General features: G+C 36.2%; 1 protein-coding gene across 1 annotated transcript in view; it reads right to left on the bottom strand.

Annotated features, from left to right (window-relative positions):
- Positions 1-6,674: 6,674 nt before the first annotated feature.
- LOC140135998 (FACT complex subunit SPT16-like) overlaps positions 6,675-9,621 on the bottom strand; it is a 30,733-nt gene continuing 27,786 nt past the window's right edge. Inside the window, 1 exon segment of the mRNA XM_072157702.1 lies at positions 6,675-9,587. Coding sequence (XP_072013803.1) covers positions 9,262-9,587 — 326 coding nt within the window. The 3' untranslated portion in view covers positions 6,675-9,261.

The following is a 9,621-nucleotide window of genomic DNA, read 5'->3' as shown; positions in this document are numbered from 1 at the left end:
GCAAAATTATAAAAGGTAATAAAAATAATAAATTGATTATGGTTTAGTGGCAAAAGCTATAAATAATCAATCAACGAAAATAATCAACTGCCAACTTACATTCAAAAGCAATTCCTTTGCCAATTTTCTGTAAAAAAAAAAGTATCCGTAATAGTTTGTGAAGTATATACCATTATCACCAGTAATGTACAAGGGTAAAGCTGCCCTACTAAGGCACTGTGTTTGGATCACAGGTTATGCTCTCTGCCAACTCTTGGGGCCTGACTACCAGCAGCTAGCCATACCCCACTCTTTTTACAGACTGGACTTTCCAAAAGTAAGTGCATCCTATGCTCATAGTGGCGTGAAGTGAAGTGGCTCTTTGCAGTGCAACAAAGTTTTGCCCTTGTGCTTGAATTAAATAAATTCCTGTTTTGGTGAAACATTTTCAATTGTTTCAATGCATCGAGATGTTGGTTTCAGAATTAACCAACTTGAGATCAGGAGTTTGGTTAGGGTTTTGAAAAGACAAATGGTTTATTGGTATCAAATGTTTTATATTCTCAATAAAGTGTAACTACATTCCTTAAACCTGCTATACAAGTCTTGGGTAGCAGTTGGCTGTGTAATCAGGCTATGCCAGTTGAATTCATACACCCCGTTATAGAAGATGTGACACATAGGGGTGTAGATTTCAAATGGAGTCACCCATCCAGGTAATCCTATTTGAAATTCACCCTCCCTCAACTGGAATAACCCACTGTGTGAATACTAAAGTGAGGTCGTCCTTAGGAAAATGAGCTTGGTCAGCACATGTCGCAATGTGCGACAGTGTCTCTTGTACACAGTGCAAATGAAAGATTTTAGCGACATGTTAACATGGTGGTAGTCGGTACTCATTAATACTAATCTCTATGGGCTGGTCAGAATCAACACAACCCCATCAATCGCCAGTTCTGATTATGCAAATTGTTGTCCTGAAATCATGGGTCAGTATCACAGGTCACTCAGTATTGCCAATACACTGACGTGACATTTCATTCTTTGTCCCCTTTTGTGATTTTTTTTCCTACAATTTTTGTACATTTTTTGATAAAGTGTATTTTTGGTGTGATTGACTACTCTTCGATAATCCCTATGCATTGTGAGTTCTTTAAGAAACTTAATTTGTAATCATGTGAACCACTGAATTTGTAACACTTAATTTGATTGAGAAACCTTTAATTGTGTCATTTGTCTGGACTCGGTCTATTAACTCTGAGTCATTATGATGATTTGAAATCATGTATGATTAGCCCAGCAAATTAACACAAAATTGTTTTTAAAACATAAACAAAACCAAAACATTTTTATAACATTTAAATGTCTGGTTATATTAAGGTCATGACAATGTTTCATATTTAAAACACAACAACAATAAAATATTATTGCAAAATATATTTTGGAAAACATTTTTGCAAAATACTTAAATAACATAAGTAATTTTCAACAAAAAAATTGAACGTTATTAAACGTCTCAAACCCTTTATATAATCCGACATTTCTTTATTTTCTGTAAAATGTTTTGTATTTGCTGGGAGGTTAAGTCTTAGCAGTTTTGTTCCAGTCTGTGCGGAATAGTTTCCCAGTGTTTCTTACTGGTACAAAGTGCTCTTTGTAAGGTTTGAATAGATTATCCTGCTTTTTGTATAGTGTTACATAGGCAAATATCGAAATCATGGCTGTCGCTATGTTTCCATATTTTATTTGTATAGAATTTTTGGGGCAACTGCTGAATGCTACATACAATAGATTGATCAACACAGAATAAACCAAGACTCAGTATGATTAGCATACTATTGCATGTGGGTGTATGTTGCATTTCACAGTTTACCCAAAATTTGAAACCTTTTACTTTATCAGTTTGAAAACAAGCTACAGTTTTCCCAAGTTTATTTTGATCTGCAGAAAGTTAGCTAACATGACACTATCATAACACAAAGACAATGAATACATTCATAATGCAAAGTTAAATGCATTCTTTCAAAGGATCTCAATTTTTTTCTCTGAAGTGATAAAGGGGTCCCCTATAAAAGGGAATTACTTGATAAATATTTACCTCTAAAATGGCATCTTACTTGCAGTTAGAGTTGTTGAGTAAATTTTTCATTGTCGACAATCGTCAAATCCCAAGATCCGACGTTGGCTAGTTGTTGACAAAGCAATACATCAGTTAAGTCCTAATATTAAGTTCAGAGACCATGTTATGCGTCATTTATATACTAGTACATCAAAATATTACTGTCACTTACTCATAATCATATCTGTAACTTCGCCATTGCAAAGTGAAGTCTATTAATCCACCCTATCATTGCCATCTTGTGCTCAGTTATTACTTTTTTAAATTTCATGGTAAATAATTTTGATCTTAAGCTTTTTTTTAATAGCTAGCCTTTGTCAACAATTAGTCTATGCTTGCCGACAATCAGGAAAATTGCTTTGTCGACAACAGCCTAACTTGCAGTATAATTTATACTAATAATTATTCTCACCGTATTTACTTTGTTCTTTTCTCTCAATAGCAGAGTGTTTATTTAATATGTCCTTTGTTTTCACACAATATGTCCTTTGTTTTCACTTTGCTTAATTACTGAGGGAGTAAGATAATTGCCACTACTTGTTTGGGTATGGAAACAACAATTGCTATACTTGTTAAGGGGTAATTTTTAGATCAATGCTTATACATGTTTGGGGTACTTATTATTTTACTGTTGTTAATCATCAGTTTTTATTGTTTTGTCATAATCATCTCTGGGATATCTTGATGATAACTGTACATTTTTGTTTTCTTTTTACATGTGAATACATTGTACTATCAATGCATTTTGTTTCTCTGAAGGTAGCTTATAGTGAGGTCACTAGGAATTTGTTTTTAAATGTTCTCTAATAGCTTGTACAAATAGACAAATATTTGTTGCCTACTTTTTTCCAGATTTTTTATCACTTTTAGTTTGTAAAAGAATCCATTTTAGTTATTTATTGATAAAAAGTTGTTTTGTGATATAGAAAGGTATTGTTTTTGACTTATTTTGAGAAGTCAATGCGAATACAATAAATATAAACCTTTTGATAAAGAAAGTGTGGTAGTGTTTGTCATTTTCCTGGGGTGATTTGTTGTAGGAACATGAGGCCCAGGTCCATTTGATCAATGCTAGAGACATTTGGAGGCAATTGATGGTACGTGGTTATGAATTCAGCAGACAGCCAAATCCGTATTTGGCTTTTGGTAAATTCAAACTTCACTTGTACTTTAAGTCTGGTGCCTAAGCCAAAAACTTACAAGTAGCGTATTGTGTTTTCTATATCTCCGAGACATTCCAATACAGAATCTGACCGGTGCCACCCTGTCCCTGGCACCCTAGAGCATTTTGAAATAAATGACCCCATAGGGTTATACAGGGATCAAAAATTGAGTGTTCAAATATCACTTCGAAGTATATCAAATTATTCGTCTAGGCCCAAGGATCACAAATATGTAATTTTGTTCTCAATACGACCTTTGGTTCAGAAGTTATGTGCCGAAACAGGTCAAGAGTCAATTTCCATATATGTGACATGATCAAGGGGAATGAGTCACATGTCGACCCTGGTCGAAAATGAGTTTCACATGTTTTTAAAGAAGACATTTAGAGCTTTCAGAAACCGAAAACCCCATGTTGATACGACTTTTCTTTGCGAAGTTACATCAATCGCAGAAAACAATATAAAACAAAAGAATTTAAACACTTTCTTTGCCAATATCTCAAAATCAATATTAGCGACATCCGACTCATTTCCCTTGATCGTGTCACATATATGGCTCAAAGGGGGGGGGGGGGAGTCATCGAACTTTGCACAGGGTTTAATTTCAAGCTTGCTCAAATTGTGTTAAAAACCATTCCAATGTATTCCTCCAGTCATTCCATTCTTGAGTTATAAGCAAAAAGGTCAGAAGTCCCGTTTTAGCCTCTATGGGGGGTCAAAAACATCAAAGTGCTCCGATTTTGCCAAATGAGGTGTCAAAATATTCGTTTTGATAAAACAAATCAAATAACGATAGGATTGCACCATCTTGTATGTTTCATTACCTACATAACACAGCAAAATAGGTCAAGTACCATTGAGGTCATTGACATTGATCTATTCAGCTGTGTTACCTAGGTAACGAAACATCCAAGATGGTGCAATCCTATCCTCATTTGATGTATCAAAACGAACATTTTGACGCCTCTTTTGGCAAAATCGTAGCACTTTGATGTCATGTTAATTTCCTCACATCTTTTGAAATGTGCATAATAGGGTCAGTCAGTGTAAAACAGAATTTTATTACTCAAAATGTCCCGTCAGTAACAACTGCTGGAAAACTGAACCAAAAAAGGGTCAAATTATGTGTTCCTTTGATAAAATGTTCAAAATAAATGGTACAAGTAAAAACAAAATTCATCACAAAACAAAATGGACACCAGTACAAGACGTGCAAAATATTCAAGACAAGTTTTTATTATTACATATTTGTAATGCACCTTGCTTCTGTACATCGATAATAGCATGAATTGGACTTAGAAAACAGCCTGTACATAATCATATCACTAGTGTCATAAACCAGTATGTGTAATACTCCTTGAAACAACAGCACATTTGAAAAATCTTTAAAATACCATACATTTACACAGGGCTCATGGATTTACGTAATGCTGTATAGGTCAGATATTTTGAAGGCCTTTTTTGCATCACTTTCCAAAAATCAATGAATTTGATTGAAATGGTTACACACATACTTTGTAGGCATTAGAAATGGTATTGAAGACCATAGCCTATCCAGAAGCTCGTAGGGTTATGGAGTTACAAAAACTCAAAAAGAATGAAACAAATATTTCTGGTTTTCTGCAGCTAAAGAATCAAACATGTTTTTCACACATTCAAGCGGTTAATACTCACAGAGATGCCAGTCAAAAAATTTCGTGAAAAATGTACTTTGCCTATACATTGGTACATTTTCATCCAAGTAAAATATCCTGAAATCAGACAATTTCATGAAGACTGGCAACACTGAGTACAAGAAAGATCCATCTGCAATAGCTGCTAGGTGTCGTACTTGTAGATTATGTACAATATAGAATGCAGACATCGTCATATGTCTATAGGGCAGCTATTGCAGATAGACAAGCAAACTTGAGTTGTTCGTCCAGACTATGGTCAAATTAAAATAGAAAATTGTTTAGTATTTCGGTTTTGTCAGTAGCAACAAAGTGCATCTCAGGAACAGTAATTCCAATTTTGATGACATTTTTGGCACTTTCTTGCATATTACATAGCTTTGTCAGTGGCTTGTTCTGAGATTATGTTCACTGTGTTACCAGTAGAGAACAATTGCATATTGTTATGGGAATAATTATCCCCAACATAAAATTATTTGCTTGAGCTTGTCACAAATTAAACATTTTGTCCATCCTTTTTTGCGTATTTATTTTGGGATTTTTAAATGAATGCAAAAATACAAATGTATAAAGCTCTCTTGGTGCCACTAAGCAGAGCCATTTGAAAAAATAACAGACAATAATTATGATAAACATGGGAACTATCCAGAAATCTACAATGCTCAAATGGTGTAATCCAGTTTTGGGCATACTGTGTTTACAGCAGACAGGTCATCTATGACAATGACTTCCCCCTCCCCTCTCCGCATCAATCAATGTTCCCCTTCCCCATCAATCAATCAATGTTGGAACACTTTGGAAAACTTGCTGAAGACATTAATTGGTGTTTCTCAACATTGCACGGAAGAGAGGTTTTGAACAGAACAGAAAACTTTTCTGTTCTTTGGCTGAATTAATTTGTGGGTATCAGTCAGGGGAATTAAGACTTAGTGAAGTCTGCCACACATAAACACCTCAAAAGAAACAAGTCCCCCTCTGAACATGTCGTCATAACATCGTAAGGGTTCATTTTTGAAATAATTATATGACTGTTTACTAAGTGCTGTGTGAAAATGAGAGATTTCCATGACTTCAGGGCTGAATGAGCCTAAATTGAAGGCAAAAACTGCCCTTTTCAAAAGTCACAAAGTAGGCCTATGCTTGTCACAAAAGTTGATTCATGGCTTGTTACTAATGGAAAACCCCATGTGTTTGAGTGCAGTTTAAAATCCTCACCCAGTGAACATTTACTGTAATGTGTATCGATTCTTGATCATTCAGCCATGCAAATCCCCTTGGTGCAGAGTTCAGCACAGTGAGTTGTAAGATGGTCAGTTCCATTCCTTGTCCCGATACGCCTTGCAGTTAACAAGCATAGGCCTACTTAGTGACTTTTGGAAAGGGCACTTTTTGTCTTCAATTTAGGCTCATTCAGCCCTGAAGTCGTGGAAATCTCTCATTTTCACACAGCACTTAGTAAACAGTCATATAATTATTTCAAAGTTAGTTTTGTTGGTAAAAAAGAAACTTTACGATGTTATGACAACATGTTCAGAGGGGGGACTTATTTCTTTTGAGGTGTTTAGAATACAATTTTAAGTCTCACACAGAGAATATTAAGGGATATAATCAAAACTCGACTTGCGGTTGACAGCCAGTTCAGTCCGGTTGCTTTTGTTCTGAACAATGGGAACCGGGCGGAACCGGCGGTCGAGTTTTGATTTCATCCCTAAGGCATTAATTATTATTTTTAATCTTCTTAAAAGGCATTGCATGGGCAACATGTTTTGATGGCTTTTAGCTACGCTCACGGTACATGAGTTTGATGTGTATGGTATGAGCCAGTTTCGATATCACAGACAACACCAATGAAATGGAAGTTTTGGCAAACATGACATTTGACAAAGATAGACAACATTGCAGGGGGCCTGCAATCTATCTACAAAGAACGCAGAGAAAATATATGTACAGGCCTATCCTGGAAACTTGATTATCAGGTTAAATTAAACCGTTTGTATTTGTCAAAATGAACCATCAATTTCTTTCCCCAAAACAAAGAACAGGATTGTCTCTTGTAAAAGTGCATCAAATATTAGTTATAAATGGCAAGGAATGGTGCATACGCACCTACATCACTACCAAAATCAAGGTGAAACAAAGCGTGGGTTTATAAGACAAAAGTTTGAAAATTGTCCGCAACAGGTGCATATCATGCATGTCAATTCCACCAATTATACCAATATTTTGCCAATGTTTCAAATTCACTCACACCTGCACCGCAAACTAGTCTTACCAAAAAATTCAAGTTCTGAAAATCTCAAAACTAAACATTTTGATAAGACTGACTTGCCTACTGCACAAAATCACTCATTCATATTTAATAATTCAAAGAATTTAATGCTGTATTTTTCTGAAAATGACAGTAAAATTATCTTCTGAACCTCCATAATATATTTCTTGAATAAATTTATCAAATTTTGTATTTATTTTCTTAAATATCAATCATTTAAAATTTGATGAACTTGGATTCATAGCTCTGCTATGTCAATGAGAATAATAGACATAGAATCATTGTTATCATCTATAATTTGATCACAGAAAACACAAAAACACAATATCCGTCATATTTTAAAGTTGACAAGCACTTTATAATAATATAGACTATGAAATATTCTGAAATAGTCGACTTTATATCTCCGCAGATCTGTAAAAATAAATACAAAAAGAAGACACACACAGAACAACTATGTAGACAAAAAAAGTATGATGTATTTGTACAGGCGTCGTCCACGGCCATATCACTACTATTTATTCTACTGTTTTTTTCCCGGCTAGTATATAGTTGAACATGTGTCCATTTTCCTGTGTAGAACATTGTCCTGCCGTTGCGAAATTTTGCCAGCGACAAAAATGAAAACCAAAAATCGCGCCGGAGGACAGAAAATTCTGCTCTTGTCACAATAGAAAAATGTATGCAAACATGTTGTACTACATACTTGCCTTGACTCTTTGTTTTTTTCCACAGAAATTTTTCAACACATTTTTTACAAATTTTTCCTTTGTAGAGTATAATTAAAACCATTATTTCTTGCTTGAGTGCAAAGAGGTTCTTGCATATTAGTTCAAATTTGTGTGCAAGTGCAAGAGAGTTGCAATTAAGTGCAATTCGCCCATTGCACGGATCCACCATCTTGCTGCCTGAGCGAGGTTCTCTCTGCAAACGCATGCGCAAAATGCGCACTTTTGTTTCTCGCGCTTTTCTAGCAACGCGTAATTAAAGCATGCGTTTGACAGGTGTACGCACACACTTTGCGTGTAGAACATCGTTTTAAGAAGGCAGCCATTGCACCACCATGCACAAACACTATGTTAACTTTGAACACGTTTCCAATGTTGCCAAGGCTGCTAATTCTGTATATTCTAGTCTTGTTCTATCATACATCTTAAAATTGACACATCCGATTATAAACAGCAGGCTTTTCCAGTCAAAATTTGCAATGTAAATGTCCGTTTCAGCAGGCGGTTCAAAGTTCACATGGCAGTGCCCGATACAATGAAATATTGTGATGTTTTGCCACTACAATTCAAGAAATACGGGACTTCGGCAAAATTAATTTTTTCAAGCTCACAGGTATTTTCTTAGATATACACCAGTGACAATACAAATGCAACTCTATACAACACTTTTTTTAGAAAAATGCAAAACATCTTAAATACAAGGACACTTTATTATAAAGTAAAATTTGTGTGAATGCAACAGCCACCAAAAATATTGTACACCTGTAATGGCCATTTTGTATTAAATAGGGATGATAAATTAATCGGTTATCTTACAATGGTGCGCATCTCTTGACCTTAATCTTCCGCACAGGCAGTGTGAATTTCAAATGGGGTTACCTGAATCAAAATGGGTGATTCCATTTGCAATCTACACCCCCTGATTAAGTTCATTCCCACTGGAATACCCCCATTGAACCTCATTCCTACTATCACAACTACCATACACATATATTTGTCCATCCACTGGAAAGACTTCAATTTACTAATTGGACATGATGCTTGATAACTAAGGCTAGAACCTCTTTGCATTCAACTCATCAAATGACCCTATCATTCCTCCAGTAATTACACCTGTGTTGGGCTATTCCAGTTAAAATCCATACACCTCCTATGGAAGACATGACCTTAATCTCCCACACAGGGGGTGTAGATTTCAAATGAGTCACCCATTCAGGTAACCCCTTTTGAAATTCACACTCCTGGTGTGGAAGATTAAGGTCACATCTTCCATAGGTGGTGTATAGATTTCAACTGGAATGGTCCATTTCATCCACATTTTGGTCCTCTTCTAACGCCGTCGTTTCTTGTCGGGAGTTTTTCCTGGTCTTCTCTTCTCTGGAGTTCTACTTGGCTTCCTGACGTCGCGTTTACCGCCTGAACTGTGTCCGCCGCCACTGCGTCCACCACTGGCACTGCGTCCACCACTGGCACTGCGTCCACCACTGGCACTGCGTCCACCACTGGCACTGCGTCCACCTCCTCCACTGCGTCCACCTCCTCCACTGCGTCCACCTCCACCTGCACTGCGTCCGCCTCCCTTGCCACTATCGACGCGTCTTCTTTTGTTACTAAGCGAATCCTCTTCCTCACCCTCATACTCTCGCTTCTTGTCAGCTGTGTAAGAGACAAAGTCAAATGAGTATAATTA

This window comes from Amphiura filiformis, chromosome 16 (genome assembly GCF_039555335.1).
Source record: "Amphiura filiformis chromosome 16, Afil_fr2py, whole genome shotgun sequence".
In the NCBI taxonomy this organism is placed as follows: domain Eukaryota; kingdom Metazoa; phylum Echinodermata; class Ophiuroidea; order Amphilepidida; family Amphiuridae; genus Amphiura; species Amphiura filiformis.
The sequence above is the reverse complement of the archived record's forward strand: the minus strand, read 5'-3'. Positions and strand labels throughout refer to the sequence as shown.